This window comes from Musca autumnalis, unplaced genomic scaffold, assembly GCF_047663935.1.
Source record: "Musca autumnalis isolate F117 unplaced genomic scaffold, ASM4766393v1 scaffold_2, whole genome shotgun sequence".
Classification (NCBI taxonomy): domain Eukaryota; kingdom Metazoa; phylum Arthropoda; class Insecta; order Diptera; family Muscidae; genus Musca; species Musca autumnalis.
In genome coordinates this window covers 182,554,060-182,574,185 of record NW_027411755.1, presented here as the reverse complement: position 1 = coordinate 182,574,185, position 20,126 = coordinate 182,554,060, and the positions used below count along the sequence as shown (strand labels likewise).

The 20,126-nt window shown below is 39.0% G+C and overlaps 2 protein-coding genes across 2 annotated transcripts in view; one reads left to right on the top strand and one right to left on the bottom strand.

Annotated features, from left to right (window-relative positions):
• The window catches only part of Ret (protein kinase receptor Ret oncogene), a 114,626-nt gene extending 109,176 nt beyond the window's left edge, over positions 1 to 5,450 (top strand). The window contains exons 8-9 of the mRNA XM_073966222.1: positions 4,238 to 4,428; positions 4,497 to 5,450. Coding sequence (XP_073822323.1) covers positions 4,238 to 4,428; positions 4,497 to 5,121 — 816 coding nt within the window. The 3' untranslated portion in view covers positions 5,122 to 5,450. The remainder of the gene's footprint in view (positions 1 to 4,237; positions 4,429 to 4,496) is intronic.
• Positions 5,451 to 15,997: 10,547 nt separating this feature from the next.
• Mcm10 (minichromosome maintenance 10 homolog) lies at positions 15,998 to 18,968 on the bottom strand. The gene has a single exon (XM_073970223.1). The coding sequence runs from the start codon at positions 18,725 to 18,727 to the stop codon at positions 16,187 to 16,189; it is 2,541 nt and encodes an 846-aa protein (XP_073826324.1). The 5' UTR covers positions 18,728 to 18,968; the 3' UTR covers positions 15,998 to 16,186.
• Between the last annotated feature and the right edge of the window lie 1,158 nt (positions 18,969 to 20,126).

The following is a 20,126-nucleotide window of genomic DNA, read 5'->3' as shown; positions in this document are numbered from 1 at the left end:
CGTGCGGGCCTGTACCGAATGCAGGGCTGATGTTTTGCACGGTGTCATCAATCCTTGCTCCATAGGAATTTAGACGGCTGACCATCCTGAACGTAGTTGCCCCAAAAAAGTTGAACATTCACACGATACAAGGACCGCATTCGCACGATAGTTGTTTAGTGCATCAGCGACTGTATCTGTGTGAATGGTATGCAAATCAGCTTAATGGGCTTGCTGATGTAGGGGTTCTCCCTAATATTGTATGATCTCTCCCCCAGAACGCCCGAGCAGATACTGCAGCCGGAGCATACCATTGCGTTGCTGTACTGTGACAATCTTTGTCTCCTAATGTAGATAGTCCACTGAAATCATGAGGAGGCAGTCTGTTCTCAGGGTGGGATTCTGACTGTTCCATCGCGTTGTACTTATGTTCGCGGACCACACTGGCGTCAACAAGGTTTCTTTGTGTGCGCCACATGTGCTGCCGGTTGGAGACTTGAGAACTTTGTTCCTACATCTTAGCATGTCGCAGGTAGATGTAGCATGCGCGGGCGATATGGACAATCTGTGTTCGGAATTCTGCTACCATCTACCAGGACATTCAAGTCTGTGCTCATATCCGCAGTTCATAAGGTAAACAGAGTAACTGTGGACCAAGTTACAGATATTCCTCGAGAGATAAAAGGTGGTGCGTTCGATTAAATAGGAGTTCAACTTTTCACAAATTATATTAGAGACAGTACCTGACGCCAAGATCATACAATCATCGGCATAGGCTACGATCTCAATGTGTACCAGTTAAGGAAAGTCTTTCGGTGGCAATGTTCGGAACATATGGAACATAAAGTTGGGACTTGGGAACATTGTGGGTAACTTGTTACAAGGAATCAATGAAGATTAAGTGTAAGGATGCACAGCTGTCATAGTTCATCACAACTGCTTCACTCGGAGACCTTAGGTCCACAGCTTTCTTCCTGGAAGTATATAAATATGAGGAAAACGAATAGGAAAGACCGATAGCTGAAGAAGTGTGAAGAGGATCCAAGTGAATAATGCGTAAAGAATAAAATTGACAATTGTAGATGGTTTAACGGCAGCTCTTCGTAAACACGTGGAGTGAGAGAATCAATCATGCGAATTTTCCCCAGAGGCGTTTACACGACCTGAATAAGCGGACAAGAATCGCTTCTTTCAATAAGGATAGATATGTGAGGGTTGGTATTTAATAGCCAACTGAAAGCCGCTGGCCCGTGATACCAGCATAGGATATCGACAGGTTGCGTAACAGCATATGATCCGGCTCTGGTTCTATCTCCAGTTCTAGGAATGTGACTAATTCGATAGTTTGTAACCACAAAGCTACTGGTGGAGTTAGTTAGGTATGTTTGGCAAAAGGTGCAGTGCTTCGTGCTTTGCATAGTGTTATTGATTCTTGCCCTATAGGAATTTAGACGGCTGTACCATCCCGAGCGAAGTTGCGGCAAAACTACTCTCGTTTGTCGTGGCAGCTGACGCTCCTAAACTGCGATAGACGGGGGATGTTCTTGGAGGATCGCATTCACACAATAGTTGTTTATGACATCTGCGAATGCATCTGAGTGAATTCTAGTTAAACCTGCTTGATAGGCTTGTTAAACCAGGGCTTCTCTCTTGTAACATTGGACTTCTCTTTCTAGATCATGCAGATCCCTCTTGACATGCCTGGGTGGGGGGTCTTATCCACCAAATGGTGATTAGGATGGCTCTCACGGTATCACCCGAGCAGGTACTGCTGTATTGGAAGAATCTTCATGCTGTATTGGGAACTCCTTGGTTCACTCTAAGGTGCTTAGACTTCTTGTTCCTGAATTCCACGTACGACTGGCGTTTACACACATAATTGATTATCCAACGTTTCCAAGTTGGCCGGAGGGTAGTCTGCTCAATGTCCTCAAACAGCGTGGAGTGTTTCACAGTATAAAAGTCTTTTGATAAGTCGGGCGCCACCAACACTCTTCTGTTGCACGGTTTGTTCTGAGTAAGTCCTCGACTAATATGCGTGGAGATGGCTTGCAGCGCTTTTGTAGTGTTGTGCAGGTTACGGAATCCATGCTGATGATCGACAACTGTATAGCTATTTCTGATACTGGGTAGGAGTAAAACGTCAAGAGCATTTGCTACGGGCGAAATCGGTCTATTCGATTCACCTTTGCTGCCATTCTTGCCTGGATTCATTAGCGGGTTCACCCAGCCCTTTTTCCAGACTACTGGAACGATGTGGGTGGCTAGCGACAGGTAGAAAACTTTCTTAAGACACTCAACTCCCAACTTATCCATCTATTTCTAAATTGCGGTGGTTCATCCTCGGCAAGCAGAGATCTAATACGACGTAGTACTCTTCTCGTCGCCCTGCCACTCCTAGGGTGCTCGACAAATTGTCGATTAAAAGAACTTGCGGCCCTTTTCAGATTAGTCAACGTAACGTCGCCAAACGTGACTTATATCCTATCTTCCTTCTTCAGAGGGTACGAGAGTGACTTAACCGTTGCCCACAATTCACGTATTCCGACTCCAATGTTGTAACTTTTCAGATGATTTAGCCACTTGTTCCGCTTATACTGACCGAACAACCTGTTAACATTCAGCATCAACTCCCTGACTCTGGGTCACTGGGATTGACACGACGAAGCTCATCACGCCCATTAGCTAATCCCGTCACCTCTGCCGGGAAGTTTGGTCTCACTTCGGGTATTCGACAAGCAGGTATATGGCGTGCGGCTCCAGCAGTAATGATGTCTCGGAACTCGGCTGTCTTGGACTCCGATGCCTTGGAAACTCGGCCAATTAGCTTTCCCATGTTTGACGAAAGTGCGGTGTTCAGAGGTTGTGAAATCCGGCGGTCTGCTAATGTAGATAATTATGGGAAAATGGACTGATCCAAGAGAAATAACGGGTAGTCAGCTGACGTCATTTGTCAGACCAGGTGACACGATGGTTATGTCTGGCGAACTATGGTACTCTCCGCTATTTCTGGTAGGGCGTTCTCATTGGACGTGCAAAACATAGAGCTGTCAATTCGCACAGCCACCGCAATACCCCCTTAGTCTATTATGGGCTTCCAAAACCGGGCTATTGTTCGACCTATAACCTGGAGTACAGCTATTAGTCCTTCCACATCTGACTGGTCATTAGAGCCAGGCTCATGTGAGATAGGTTTGTACTGAGCAGACTGATTACATAGGAAAGATATTCCCACACCTTCACTTCTGGTGCAATCCTTCCTCAGTACGTTGTAACCATCACTACGCTGTAACCTGCAATAGAAGCACTGTTTCTTTCAGAAAGAGTCTACAGAAGCACCGTTTCTTTCAGAAAGAGTCTATAGAACCACCGTTTCTTTTAGAAAGGTTCTATAGAATCACCCTGCCATTCCGAAAGAGTCTATAGAAGCACCCTGCCATTCCGAAAGAGTCTATAGAAGCACACTCTCTTTCAGAAAGAGTCTACAGAAACACCACTTCTTTCAGAAAGAGTCTATAGAAGCATCGCTTCTTTCAGAAAGGGTACTTAGAAGCAACCTTTCTTTCAGAAAGAGTCTACAGAAGCCCCACTTCTTTCAGAAAGAGTCTGTAGAAGTACCCCTTTTTTCAGAAAGAATCTACAGAAGTTACCATTCTTTCAAAAGGGGTCTTTAGAATCACCCTGTCATTCAGAAAGGCTCTAAAGAAGCACCCTGTCATTCAGAAAGGCTCTAAAGAAGCACCCTGTATTTCAGAAAGGGTCTATAGAAACACCCTGTCTTTCAGAAAGGGTCTATAGAAGCACCGTGTCTTTCAGAAAGGGTCTATAGCAGCACGCTTTCCTTCAGAAAGAGTCTATAGAAGCACCCTGCCTTTCCCAAAGAATCTATAGAAGCACGCTTTCCTTCAGAAAGAGTCTACAGAAGCACACCTTCTTTCAGAAAGAGTCCACAGAAACAGAAGTACCCTGTCTTCCAGAAGGAGTCTATAGAAGCACCCTGTCTTTCAGAGAGAGTATATAGAAGCACCCCTTCTTTCAGAAAGAGTCAATGGAAGCACGCTTTCTTCCAGAGTCTACAGAAGCTCCTCTTCTTTCAGAAAAGTGTACAGAAGCACCACTTCTTTCAGAATAGTCTACAGAAGCACCCCTTTTTCAGAAAGAGTCTATAGAAGCAAACTTTCTTGCCGAAACAGCCTTTCATATCCACTCTAACCGCAGTTGATGTTAACGCATTCTCTTTTCTTTTATTTCATTCCAGTGGATGGCTCCAGAATCGTTGGCTGATAACGTTTACACCTCCAAATCCGATGTGTGGGCATTTGGTGTTTTGTGTTGGGAGTTAATAACACTGGGTGCATCACCATATCCTGGAATACCAGTACAAAACTTATATCACCTACTCAAGAGTGGTTATCGCATGGAAAAACCTGAAAATTGCTCCGATGAAATGTAAGTAGAAAAGGAGGGATCAAACCAAAAAATGTTTGCTATAATTTCAATTTTTCTTCATTTTTCAGTTACTCCCTTGTACAATCCTGCTGGATGGATGATCCTAATGCCCGACCATCTTTCAAGTACTTGGCATCAGAATTTGAAAAGCTAATGAGTGGCGGTCACAGCATGAAATACAACAAAGAAGCGGAAACCAAATCATTTTCAAATCCAGCCTATGGTCAAGCGGAAGAAATGCAAAGTCCCACAACATCCCATGCACCCTCAGATTTCTACGATAACCCCCACAATTCCGATGAAACTTCTTACACAATGGAAGATTTATGGAAACCACCAAAAGTCCTCTATGATATCCAAGACTGTTCAAGTCGTGATACATTTTCATTTTCCAGTAGTTTTTTACCACCTCCCGGCTACGATATGCCTAGGCCATTAAATGAATCTCGAACCATTGATTCACGTTATGAAAATGATTTAAGATTCCCAATGGCAACGTTGCGTAAATCTTCGCTCGGTACTCCATCAAGGGAGGTCTACACGTTGCCAGTGAAACGGGGACGTTCATATATGGATGTCACCGCCAAAGCCAACCTGGCTGAAAATTGTGACAAAATTGAATTATCGAAAACAATTTCATTTAAATTCTCCACTATACTCAATATGCAGGAACAGAATGAGAGCACGGCATAAGAAGGAAGCTAAATGCTGCAATTTTATAGACTGATTTTAGAAAATTTTTGTTTTCACATTTTGGTAATTTTGATGGCATTTCATAAGGATGTGAAAGACGACTTAAATACACAACAACAATTTGTATACTCTTGAATCTTGAAAGTCCTGTAGAGCTGTTATATGGGACACTGTAGATTATATAAGTTTAATTTAATATTTCTACTATATTCTTAGGATCTTTTTATATGGATCATTACTATTTTCGCAGTTTTATTTTTAATATTTAATGAAAATTTTATCTGCCATTATATAAAGGAAAAACGTATAAAAAATATCTCACCTCTAGTCTAATTTAAAACATGAGACCAATAATATATAATACTATATAATAAATGTATATGTACATACCAATATTGAAATATATAATCATTTAGAACCAGACACAGTTCTTGTTTTTTTTTTTCTTAATTTTGAAAAGATTTATTTCAGAAAGGGTCTAAAGAAGCAGTGCTTGCTTTGTCCTCACCCGGTTCGGTTGTCAGTGCGCTTAAACAAAGTATTATAGTTAAAAGTGACTGCAATTTCTAAATTGCCAAGAAAAACAATAACAATATTACTGTCTGTACTGTGAGTTCGGTACTACTCGGAGTAGATTGTGGTACACACAATGGTCAAGCCCCATGGGGGCAAACCTGCGGCACGCCGAGCCGCCAACCCATCACTTGCCAAATCCAAAGCTAAATCACATCGACCGTTATATTCGTCGACCTCGATGTCAAATCTACCGACATGTTCAAATTTCAATAGATTCAGCTCTTTATCTGACCTCGAAGATATGGAGTATGCATCAGAAACAAATATCAAGTTAAACACGCCCAAATCAACACCTAAGCCTCCACCCATTATTACTGATTCACGAGTATGTATGAGAGAAATCCAGCTTATTACCGGCGATGACTGTGTATACAAACGAACATCCATCGGAACCAAAATTTTCCCACAATCACAGGAGAAGTATGAGTTTTGTATTAAAGCACTAAAAGAAGCTCTTATAGAGTTCCACACCTTCAAACCAAAGGGTAATAAGTTATACACCATATTCCTGTATGGTCTACCAAAAGTAAACACCAATGACATCATAGATGATCTTAATAAATACAACCTTCCCCCAACATCTGTGACTGAAGTCCAGACAAAGCTCAGTAATGCTAACGACGCTGTTTACAAAGTTCAATTTGACAGAAAATCGTTCAATCCAAGTCATCTAAAAAATATTAAAACTATTTGCAAGATAATCATTACTTGGAAAAAACACAAACCAAAAAAAGCTGACAGACCTACACAGTGCTGGAACTGCCTGATGTATGGCCACGGCGGTGATCATTGTAATAGAAAACCAGCTTGTATGACTTGTGCGAAGTTACATAAAACATCTGAATGTCCACTAACAAAGGATAATAATCGCCCTCCAGTCTTCTCCTGCTTCAATTGCAAACAAGCAGGGTATGATAGAACTGATCATGCAGCAAATGATATTAAATGTCCATTACGTCAAAAATATCTTGACATAAGGCTAAAAGTTACAACCAACCAAAGCAGAAGGGCCACGATTGCTGTACCCAGACACACGGTGGTCTCAAACAACAACAACATCAACAATCGCAGTTATGCTAGCACGGTAAGAAATGAATGTGCGAACATTCATACAAACAACGATCATTCAGACGTTGGGCATGGAAGAAATGCTGCCGCGACTAGTAATTTATGTTCTGATCTATTCAACATAGACGAACTCTTCAATATTTTTTCCTCTGCTCTAGATGAGCTAAGCAGGTGCACATCAAAAGTGCAACAACTACAAGTAGTAATGTCTCTATTAAAATATGCATATGACTTTAAATAGAAACTCCGACAGTTTAAACATTTTACATTGGAATGCAAACGGTATCACTTCATATTCAAATATGATACAATTTGAACATATTTTAAAACAACACAATATTCATATTGCTGGTTTAAATGAAACTTTTTATAAAGATCATCATAAACCATTCTTCGAAAATTATGTTATCTATCGTAATGATAGACAAAGTTCAAGCGGAGGTGGGGTAGCTATTCTGGTTCGCAAAGACGTCTGCCATACCCTACTACCAGCAACAAACACCATATCCATTGAAAACCTTTCTATTGAAATCGTCATTAATCGCCGGAAAACAATAGTCACAACCGCATACTCGCCGAGATACACATCCTCATTTTCACATGACATTAAAACGCTTACGCCAGACAATTCCGATTTTATACTCCTCGGTGATCTTAATGCAAAACATTCAGCTTGGAACTGCATTTGCAATAACGCTGCTGGTAACGCACTCAACAATTTGCAACAAGTACATAACTTTTTTGTTTACTACCCAAGTACTCCAACTTTATATCCACATCGCCCAAATACAATCCCATCCACAGTTGATATTATTCTGAGTAATATCTCCATCCCAATAACAGTTACCACAATGGATTATGAAATTCCTTCAGATCACCGTCCGATTCTGTGTTCTATACAGTCTCGATTTTTGAAGGAAAATACCTATACCTATTCATATAAGCACACTAATTGGAGAACTTTCAAAAGTACAATTGAAAATAGCATTAATTGGGTTCATGAAAATTATACGAGCAAACATACCATCGACAAAGAGATCGACAAATTCGTCAATCTTACACTTACTGCAAGAAATCTGTCAACCCCTTTACGCAATATTCATCTCGGCAACGAAATCCCTCAGGATGTTATCTACAGTGGCGGCCATATAATTAAGAACGACATCATATTAAAAAGTATTTGACTTGCTACGTTCCAAATATTTGAATATTTATATGGAACAAAATTTGTAAATAAAGTACGCGGTAAGCACTTTTAAATAAAGCCAAAACATGTGTTAATTCTCCCTCGTTTATACGAAAGATACCACGATTTAGTAAAATAGTCATAAATCGACCTGGCCACATAATTAAGAACGATATAAGTAAAGGTTACTTTAAGGTATTTTTCATACACAATATGTGAATATATCGTTATGTATTTTAGAAATCGATTACTTTGATTCATTTTTAGTATCAAATGTCCTTCAATGGTACATATTATTGAGTCTAAGTTTGATAATTAGGGCATACCTAAGGTTTTCCAAAATTTGCCCATAATTTGACGAATTTATTTTATTTTCGGGATCTAAAGCCACAGTTTTGGCTTCCTCTCATTCCCTCGACGACGCTCTAAACGATACCCTGTGATTGTCGTTCCATAGTCGGAGCTTATTTACCCTTAAATTGGCTTTTGTCCCACTTGTTTGAGTCCTTTACGAGGGATTTGTCTGGGAAATAGTTTCATAAGAGTCATTTCCACCTTATAAAGCGGAAGGATTTTTGTCCTCAGGTTGTAGACAGGAAATGAAACAATAATATAACGTCTACACCAAAATTGGAAGAATTCCACACCGAATATAACATTTATTAACATAATGTTTTGAAAGCTCCAATTCCACAATAATGTTGTGTATGTACATCAGACATTAGTTTATACAAACTTTGTATTTTCATCCATAAAAATTATTGATTTTATTAGTTTTGATATTAATATGAGCTTCATTGATTAAAAAGTCTTACATAACTATACCTACCACACCCACAAAGACATTGTGCAATGAAGGCTTTCAAAATATTATACCTTTCTTTTTTGTTTGGTGTACCGTTAGGCCAATTTTTTGTACAAAACGAAATTATTTGTTTATTTCCTGTCTACTACCTGCAGGCAACAATCCTACCGATTTATAAGGTGGAAATGGCTCATACGAAACTATTTCCCAGACAATTCCCTCGTAAAGGACTCAAAGAAGTGGGTTCAAAACCAATTTAAGGGTAAACAAGCTCCGACTATGGAACGACAATCACAGGGTATCGTTTAGAGCGTCATCGAGGAAATGAGAGGAAGCCAAAACTGTGGCTTTAGATCCCAAAAATAAAATAAATTCGTCAAATTATGAGCAAATTTTGCAAAACCTTATGTATGCCCTGATTATCAAACTTAGACTCAATAATATGTACAATTGAAGGACATTTGATACTAAAAATGAATCAAAATAACCGATTTCTAAAATACATAACGATATATTCACATATTGTGTATGAAAATTACCTTAAAGTAACTTTTACTTATATCGTTCTTAATTATGTGGCCAGGTTGATATATGACTATTTTAATAAATCGTGGTATCCTTCGTATAAACGAGGGAGAATTAAAACATGTTTTGGCTTCATTTGAAAGTGCTTACCCTGTACTTTATTTACCAATCTTGTTCCATATAAATATTCAAATATTTGGAACGTAGCAAGTTAAATACTTTTGAATATGATGTCGTTCTTAATTATATGGCCGCCACTGTATATGATTGGTCAGAGAAAGAGGTTTAAAAGAAAACAAATTCGATCACATAACTCTTTTGAGTCTAACTTTTATGACCAGTGCACCAAATTTCTCACCAAACATATAGACAAGAAACTAAATGTATATAGGAACCAGAAATGGTCCGAACTTCTGGAAAATATGAGACCAGGTGACAAGCGTTTCTGGAAAATCAGCCGTTCACTAAGAAGTAAAGGAAAACTTAAAATACCAACGCTTAGTTCCGGGTCTAAAAAATTAATTACAGACCTCGAAAAGGCTGAGTTATTTGCTGAAACGTTTAAAAAATCCCATGAGCTTACCTCAACGTACACTCACTCGATTGACCATATCGTAAATATAACATCGTCAAACTTAAAATCCATGCCCCCGTGTACCAGAAACGTAAATTATATAACGTTTAATGAATTATCATATATTATTTTCCAACTCAAGTCTTCAAAAGCGCCAGGCTTCGATAAAGTCCAAAATATTATGATAAAGAATCTTCCGGATAAAGCCATAAAACTACTTGTTATACTTTTTAACAGTTGCATTCGACTGAATTACTTTCCTTCAGCTTTCAAAAACGCAAAAGTCATTGCTGTAGCTAAACCAAACAAACCTCCTAAAATGCCAACCAGCTACAGACCAATTAGCCTCTTGAGCAATCTGGGTAAATTATTCGAAAAAGCAATACATTCCAGAATTTCGGATTTTGCATCCGATTCAAATATCATTTCTGAAAATCAATTCGGATTTCGTCGAGAGCACAGCACAACTCATCAGATCGATCGTATCAAAAAGAAAATAATTGTTAATAAAAGCAGAAGAAAATCAACAGGTTTAATCTTGCTTGATATTGAGAAGGCTTTTGACACAGTATGGCACAATGGCCTAATATACAAAATGGTCAAAGCAAATATACCTACCTATCTCTGCAAAATAACTGCAGAATTCTTGGAAAATCGAACATATGCTGTCTCTGTAAATGATGCGGTCTCCTCATTTAGGAGTATACCAGCAGGAGTCCCCCAAGGATCTATTCTCTCTCCAATCCTCTATTCCATTTACACGTCAGACTTCAAACCACCGAAAGAAGTTGACACTGCATACTATGCTGATGATACAGCCCTGTTGTCAACCAGCAAACTAACTTCTGCCCTTCTTAAGAAAATGGAGTTAAGCATTAAATCATGTAACAAATATTTCAATAAATGGAAAATCAAAATCAACAACAACAAAACACAAGCCATCATTTTCCCTTTCAATAAATCACCAAAAAGATTACCGAGACGACAACTACTCTTTAATGGAAATGCGATTGATATAGTTAATGAAGTAAACTATCTCGGAGTCACACTAGATAAAAAGCTCACCTTTAAAAAACATATTACTAATTCCTGTCAGAAAGCAATAAAAGCTTTTCGAGCTTTATGGCCATTTCTTAATAGGCGATCTAGCCTTAGTCTGAAAAACAAGAATCTAATCTTCAAAAGCGTAATCCGACCTATACTCTCTTACGCATCCCCAATTTGGTACAGATCAGCAATTACTCATCTTAGAAAACTTCAGGTTGTACAGAACAAATGTCTGAAGATGATTCATAATAAACACTGGCAATACCCCACACTAATGCTACACGAAGAAACGAGATATGAATTGCTCATTGATTTCATAAAAAGATTAAATGAAAATTATTTTAGCAAAGCTAGAAACTCACGTTATCCCAGGATACGTGAGTGTATAGAAGTCCCTTAATGAATTATTGCTCAACATTGTAAATTACCAAACTGAAAATTATTGAATTAAACTTGATTATTTGTGAATAATCATATTTTAATCCTTAAATTTTCCTAACATATTTGAAAATCCCATCTTGTAAATCATATATAGGTTTTATATCCTTTTTTCCTATACCTAAACTCATACTTTAAATATGTTTATATATTATAATAATAACCAAAAACTTACTTGTTGTAATATCATATGTTGATATATTCTCATAATTTGTAATGTATAATGTATAAGTAACTTGTTAATTTGGATAAATAAAAATTGAATTGAATTGAAAATTGGGTCTAAAGAAGCACCCTCTCTTTTAGACAGGGTCTATAGTAGTAGCCTTTCCCAGAAAAAGGCTATAATAGCAGCTTTTCTTTCAGAAATGATCTATAGTAGCATTCTTTCTTTCAGAAAGGTATCTATAGAAGCACCCTTATTTTCAGAAAGGATCTATAGAAGCAACCTTTCTTCCAGAAAGGATCTATAGAAGCAGCCTTTTTTCAGAAAGGGTCTATAAAAGCACCCTTTCTTACAGAGCGGGCCAATAGAAGCACCGTTTCCTTTAGAAATTGTTCAAAGAGACACCCATTCCTTCAAAAAGGATCTATAAAGGCACCAATTCTTTCTGGAATGGTCTATAGTAGCAGCCTTTCTCCCAGAAATGGTCTATAGAGGCACTCTTTCACTTAAAAAGGGTCTGAAGAAGCAACCTTTCTTTCAGAAAGGGTGAATTGAAGCAACCTTTCTTTCAGAAAGGGTGAATTGAAGCAACCTTTCTTTCACAAAATGTCTATAGAAGCACAATTACTTTCAGAAAGGGTCTATAGAAGCACAATTTCTTTCAGAAAGGGTCTATAGAAGCACCCCTTCTTTCAGAAAGGGTCTATAGAAGCACCCCTTCTTTCAGAAAGAGTTTATAGAAGCACCCCATCTTTCAGAAAGGGTGCATAGAGCACACTTCCTTTTATAGCGGGTCTATAGAGCACCCTTCCTTTTAGGGAGGTTCCATAGAGGCACCTATTTTTACAAAAAGGGTCTGTAAAGGCGGCCATTCTTTCAGGAAGGGTCTATAAAGGCACCCATTCTTTCAAGAAGGGTCTATAGAAGCATCCTTTCTTTCAGAAAGATTCTATAGAAGCGCCCTTTCTTTCAGAAAGTATTTATAGAACCACACTTTCTTTAAGAAAGGGTCTATAGAGGCACCCCTTCTTTCAAAAAGGGTCTATAAAGACGCCCATTCTTTCAGGAAGGGTGTATAAAGGCACCCATTCTTTCAAGAAGGGTTTTTAGACGCAACCTTTCTTTCAGAAAGGGTCTAGAGTAGCAGCTTTTCTCTCAGAAAGATTGTATAGTACCAGCCTTTCTATCAGAAAGAGTCTATAAAAGCACTCTTTCTCTCAAAAAGGGTCTGAAGAAGCACCCTTTCTTTTAGAAAGGGTCCATAGAAACAACCTTTTTCAGAAAGGGTCTATAGAAGCACCCCTTCTTTCAGAAAGAGTCTATAGAAGCACCCCTTCTTTCAGAAAGGGTGTATAGAGCACCCTTCCTTTTAGAGAGGGTCTATAGAGCACCCTTCCTTTTAGGGAGGTTCCATAGAGGCACCCATTTTTACAAAAAGGGTCTGTTAAGGCGGCCATTCTTTCAGGAAGGGTCTATAGAAGCATCCTTTCTTTCAGAAAGATTCTATAGAAGCGCCCTTTATTTCAGAAAGATTCTAAAGAAGCGCCCTTTCTTTCAGAAAGTATTTATAGAACCACACTTTCTTTAAGAAAGGGTCTATAGGTGCGCCCTTCCTTTTAGAAAGGGTCTATAGAGGCACCCCTTCTTTCAAAAAGGGTCTATAAAGACGCACATTCTTTCAGGAAGGGTGTATAAAGGCACCCATTCTTTCAAGAAGGGTTTTTCAGACGCACCCTTTCTTTCAGAAAGGGTCTATAGTAGCAGCTTTTCTCTCAGAAAGATTGTATAGTAGCAGCCTTTCTATCAGAAAGAGTCTATAAAAGCACTCTTTCTCTCAAAAAGAGTCTATAGATGCACCCCTTCTTTCAGAAAGGGTCTATAGAAGCACCCCTTGTTTCAGAAAGGGTGTATAGAGCACCCTTCCTTTTAGAGAGGGTCTATAGAGCACCCTTCCTTTTAGGGAGGTTCCATAGAGGCACCCATTTTTTTAAAAAGGGTCTGCAAAGGCGACCATTCTTTCAGGAAGGGTCTATAAAGGCACCCATTCTTTCAAGAAGGGTCTATAAAAGCACCCTTTCTTTCAGAAAGATTCTATAGAAGCGCTCTTTCTTTCAGAAAGGATCTATAGAACCACACTTTCTTTAAGAAAGGGTCTATAGAGGCACCCCTTTTTTCAAAAAGGGTCTATAAAGACGCCCATTCTTTCAGGAAGGGCGTATAAAGCCACCCATTCTTTCAAGAAAGTTTTTTTGACGCACCCTTTCTTTCAGAAAGGGTCTATAGTAGCAGCTTTTCTCTCAGAAAGAGTCTATAAAAGCACTCTTTCTCTCAAAAAGGGTCTGAAGAAGCACCCTTTCTTTTAGAAAGGGTCTATAGAAACAACCTTTTCCAGAAAGGGTCTATAGAAGCACCCTTTCTGTCAGAAAGGATCTATAAAACCAACCTTTCTTTCAGAAATGGTCTATAGTAGCAGCTTTTCTCTCAGAAAGAGTTTATGGAACTACTCTTTCTCTCAAAATGCGTCTGAAGAAGCAGCTTTTCTTTTAGAAAGGGTCTATAGAAACAACCTTTTTTCAGAAAGGGTCTATAGAAGCACCACTTCTTTCAGATAGGGTCAATAGAAGCGCCCTTTCTTTCAGAAATTGTCTATTGAATCACTCTTTTTATAAAAAAGAGTCTATTCACGCACATCTTCTTTCGCACCCTCTCTTTCAGAAATGTTCTATTTAAGCATCCTTTATTTCAGAAAGGGTCTATAGAAGCACCCTTTCTTTCAGAAGGTTGGGTGATAGTGGTATAACTGGCCACACAATGTTGAATTTCACTCCAGTGTGTTTTGCAATCATCGTCATCTGTGCTTAGGGCTAATAATTCGCATTCGCCTCATACTTCGGATCCCCCCAGTATTTCAGAATTAGATGCCGAGTCCGAGCTGGCTATTGCAGGGAGTTATCTACACGGGTTGGAACTAAATAAAGGCTGTTCTAAATCCGCCAACGTACACCTTGGTGTTACAGAGTTGGGAATACTTTTTGAGAGCTACCCATTACGTTGTGGTGGCTAATACATTCGGGACTGGGCCTTTGGGTTTACAGTTCTACAGAGCCTTAGGGTCAGCTGTTCAACTAGGCACTGGACCTTTGGGATAGCAGTTCTACAGGACCCTCGGATCACCAGTACATGGTAGAAACCAGACCGTAGCCTTAGACTAACAGCCGAGCGACAAATCCATCATATCAGCATCCGAACATCGTATTCCCGAACACAGATACCCGAGCCCGAACCCCTTGGATCCCCGAGCATCAACAACCGGATCCACAGTTTTCCCGAACATCAATAGCCGAACGCAATCCATTGTGTTCCCGAAGATCTGCAGACGAACACCGAATGCACCGCATTCCCGATTATGTGAAGCCGAACACCGAATACATCGTGTTCCCGATCATCTACAGTCGAATACCGAATACATCGTGTTCCCGATCTCTGCAGCAGAACACTGAATACATCGTGTTCCCGATCATCTACAGCCGAATACCGAATACGTCGTCTTCCCAATTACCTACAATAGAACACCAAATAAATCGCCTTCCTGATCATCTACAACCGAACACCAAATACATTGCCTTCGCAATCATCTGCAGCCGAACAACGATTACATTGACTTTCCGATCATCTGCAGCCTAACACCGAATACATCGTGTTCCCGATCATCTGCAGCCGAACACAGACAACGTCGCCTTCCTCGGAAAAGAACCCGCTTAATCAAAACGAGCTCCTCAACGAGAAATCCTAAACTATACCCATTGAACATATTTGTATCGCATTTAAACACAAGTAGGTTGTAAACTAGTATTTAATCAATAAAGCACCCGATTTAGTCCCGAGTAAAGGGAGAATACTAGTCTTCTAATTTCGTAAGGTTTAGTCGACGACAAAACAACGTTACAGGGTCTATATAAGCATCCTTTGATTCAGAAAGTGTCTATAGAAGCAAACTTTCTTCAGAAAATGTGCAATGAAGCACCATATCTTTCAGTAAGGTTCTAATGAAGCAGCCCCTTTCTTTCCAAAAGGGTCTATAGAAGAACCTTTCTTTAAAAAAGGTCTATAGAAGTACCCTTTCTTTCAGAAAAGGTCAATAGAAGCACCCATCCTTTCAGAAAGGGTCCATAGAAGCACACTTTCTTTTAGAAAGGATCTATAGAAGCGCCGTTTCTTTCAGAAAGGATCTATAGAAGCTCGCTTTCTTTCAGAAAGGTTCATACAAAGATCCTTTCCTTCAGAAAGAATCACAGAACCACACTTTCTTTTAGATGCGCCCTTACTTTCAGAAAGAGACTATAGAAGCATCGTTTTCTTCAGAAAGGGTCTACATAAGCAGACTATCTTTCAGAAAAGGTTTACAGAAGCAGTCTTTCTTTCCAAAAGCGTCTATAGAAGCATCATTTCTCTCAGGAAGGGTCTATAAAAATAAGTTAAAAGTCGCCATAGTTTTGTACAATTTCAATTTTTTTATTTTATTGTCATGATGGTTTTTTTAGTTTTTTTTATAAAAAGTTATAACAATAAAAATAATCGGGTGTGTCTATTAAAAAAGTCTACTTAAATTTAATATATATTTATCTAATACAATTTTTTCCATTCATAATCTACGAGTAACAAAGAATCATATGCAATTACCTAATCTTCCGGAACAGCAAGATTCAAATTTGCTTTGCCCGATATCGAACCAATAAACATTTCCTCATCACCACGTACAGAAAGTTCTTGAGCACCGGTGGCCACTTTACGTTCACGTATCATTGCACAACGTTCCCAACGTGACCCTTGGCAGTTGGAACAACAAGTCTTTGGTAATCTAAAGACTGAAGCAGTACGATTACCACAATCTTTACATTGGAAGAAACGTTTCTCGGCATCGACCACTTTCAAAGGATGCCGTTCCTGTTTACAACGTTCCGCAGCTGAGAAGGCGGTGTATTTGCAGGTCTTACAAATGACAGCTTTACATGCCATCTTATAGGTTGACAACATTTTCTCTTCCAAAGCTTCTTTCTTTTCCAATTTGCTAAAGTATTTTTCTTGTTCCTCACGTTCACGCATGTCAATAAGATTCGTGTGGGACGAAGTGGCATCCATAATACGTTGTATACGGCTTTTGCGTTCTTTTTCCTTCTCCTCTTCATCGAGTTTTTGTTTTTTGGCATCATTGCTCATGAATTTTTCATTGAGATCATCGATGGCACGACGTTTACCCTCTCTGGTGCCACGTGTGGAATTGGGATCCACTTTTTGTATGGGTTTCTTTTTGAGAATTTCCAAAGCCTTTTGCTTGGCCAATGAAGCACGCCTATCGCCAATGTTTACCTCAATGGAAAAGTTATCCTTTGACAGGCTTGGAGATTTGGTGGCAAAAGAAAATTCACGATTTTTAAATTTATCTGCAGCTGTTGAAAGGGAAGATGATAACGATGGTGAGCCGGAAAATGATGAGGTGGGTGATGTTCGGTTCCCCATTGAGGGGGTGGAAGTTTGTTGTTTACTAAACATAGACTCTCTTGTTTTATTTACTTCTGGTGTGCTTGGTCCTGGAGTGGAAGGGGAGGATGCACCTGTTCTGGCTGATTCTGCCTGCAGAATCTGTAAGCGCTCCAAATCTTTTAAACGTTGTTTACGACTTGCCTCAACATTATTGGCAATTTTTGATACTGGACCTTCACGCGCCGCATAGGGTATGGTTGTTACTCCCTTTGCCTTCGATTCGTGGTTAACACTGCCTGCGAATGGTGAGATGGCATATTCCGACAAATTACTTAACCTCTGGTTATCTTTTGATGACAACTTTGCACTTTTCTTGGCCGGCACGGCAGTATAAGATTGACCGCCATAGAATACTTCGGATTTTCCCAATACCTTATTACGTAAATCCTGTAAACCTCTTCCAGCATTTGCTGATTGCAGTTCAGAACGTTTGGACATTTTGGAGAATTCTTGTTTCATATGGAAGACACAAGTATCACACTCACTCAAATTGACCAGGGCATTACAAACCTCTCCATTACGTTTAACGGACTTGCAGTGACCCAAATCTTTAGATTGACCCAAAATCATTACCTTGGCTGCTGTGTCAATGGAAAGGCAGGCAACATCAGTATTTTCTGCACGTTTTTCAAATACAGTGGGATTTAAAACAGCTAGGCATGTACCCTGTGCCGTCTTCCACAGCTCTTTGTAAGCTCCGCCGAAAAGAAACAAAGACACCGTCTTGATCTCACCTCTTAGATCACTCAAGCGCCATATACAAAACGGTTTATCCTTTTTAGTTTTTTGTGTTGTCCCCTTATGCGTCAAAACTCCACCAATTACCCAATCTTTTGATAAATCACCTCTCTGTGTGTGACATGCTATGGCCGAAAAAGCTACAGGTTGTCGACCAGCCATCCGCTCCTTCAGCAAAGAACTAGAAACCAAGGGATTTATAATACGTAAACCAAATACTGGGTCCATATACACCGACGAGCTTTGGGAAGTAGACAAAAACGCTTGCTCCTTTACGGATGTTGTTGCCGCTGGAGAACTGCTTCCTGTCGAAACTTTTGCCTTAAAGGAATTAGTTATAAGAGCTTGTCGTTTTATGGGATTGTGTGGATTTTTAATGTGCATATTCAATGAATCTTTCGAGGTGGATGAATTTGATTCCTTCTGCCTAATCATGGCATCTACTTCTTTTTCGATTCTAGCCTCTTTGCTGGCATTGCTTTGCTGCTTTAACTTCTTATTCACATCGGAACCATATTCATTGTATTTCCTCTCCAAGAAATTACGTACTTCTTCATCATCTGATGAGTCAACTTCTTCCATGTTCCTTTCTGCATCTTTTGCTGCTTTTTTGGCCAATTTCGTGTCAACCTCATAACTGAATGCATCTGCGAAAGTGCTATCTTCCTTAAGACGTGGTACTGCCGCGGATTTTGGTTTTGCCTTTTCGATAGATTTTTCTTTCTCTTCCTCCTCTTCGGCTTCGGCAAGTATTTTGTCCAAGGCTAATAGTTCTGCATCATCGTCAATTGTGCTTTTTGGTTTCGGATTTTCTTTTTTAGTTGTTGCTGTAGATTTGTTGATCTTTTCTTGTTCCTCTGCCTCGGTGAGTATCTTTTCCAAAGCTAACAATTCGGCATCATCATCAATAGAATCATCGCCGGCCTTCTCTTGTGGACTCATTTTTAATGTTAATGTAATTAAAATTTATATTTGTTGAAAGTAGTGTCCCACGTTTTTTTCTTTGATGGAACGATGAGCTACTGAAAAGATGATGGTGGTGGGTCTGGTCTACTTTGGGAAAATGTTTTTCTTTGAGAAAGATCGCGCCATTTTTCCCAGTGTTGATTTCGATCTATTGTTTACATTAAATATTAAGTGGTGTGGCAACGTGTCAAATATATTTATTAAGCGACTCGGCAATACATCAAATTATGCAAGGGAAATGGAATTAATACGTTCTATGTATCACAAAGCGAAATTCGCATTAATAAATAAAATAAATTACATTCAATATTTTATTTATTATTTTAAAGTACTCTGGTACGGAAATCGATCTACGCAAAGGAGGTGACAGTTGAAATCGTGTGGATTTCGTAAATGTAAGGCAAGCATAAGTGAAATGCAATAATCGGTTTTTCGATTATTCGGTTTTCGTCTATAACTAAATGCTCTGTTGCAGAACCTGCAATAAGCTACTATTTTTTACTACGATAACATTTTTTCCTTTATGTTATCGGAAAAAATAGTAAAAATTAGTAGATTCTTGCAGTACGGGAACAGACCATAAAAACACCAATTCCATACAATAGCTCCGTTCCCGTACTTTTTAATAGTAAAACTCGTAAAAGAGAGAACTGCAAAAAATTTGTTCTCACACACAAGTTTTTTGAAATAGTTCGGGAACGAAAAAATGGAAAATACGTCATAAAAACTGGAACAAATGTCAAAGTCGGCGTATCAGCCAAAAAAATAAGAATTTCACAACACAAATGTTTACCAAATAACTTGACTTAATTCAAAATTAAAAAAAAAAATAATTTTTGCAAGTTTTTTAACCATTTATTTTTACCTCTGTCATCGTTTGAGTATTTTTGTTTTTCTACAACACACACAAACAAACAAAGACATCATAAAACAGTTGCATTTTTTGGCAGTTTATGACAAAAAATAACAGGTCTGCTTATAATAGTATGGTGTTTTCGTGCGTTGTTTAGAATAAATGAAGCAGCTATCGTCATTTGTTTTTGTATGTCCCAATTTACATTAGGCGAGTTTACTTGCGGCAATTGTCAGTTTGTAGGTGAGAGAGGGTGCTGAGAGGCAAAGGGTTACCATATGCCTCACCTCTCTCTCCTACAAAATGACAATTGCCGCAAGTAAACTCGCCCAATGTAAATTGGGACTATGGTAAATGACGCAAAATGTTGCCTGTTTTATACCCCGGTTACACTATTGAAGGTTAACCCACTGGGTTTAATAGATCCAGTGGGTTAATCTTTGCTGGTTACACTTAGCTTTTCGAGGATATAAACTGTCAGCTGATGTTTGTTTACGTATACATACAAAATAACTAATAAAG

Excerpts from the sequence above, each read along its gene's own strand:
- Mcm10 (XM_073970223.1), bottom strand. The coding sequence starts at position 18,727 with ATGAGTCCACAAGAGAAGGCCGGCGATGATTCTATTGATGATGATGCC.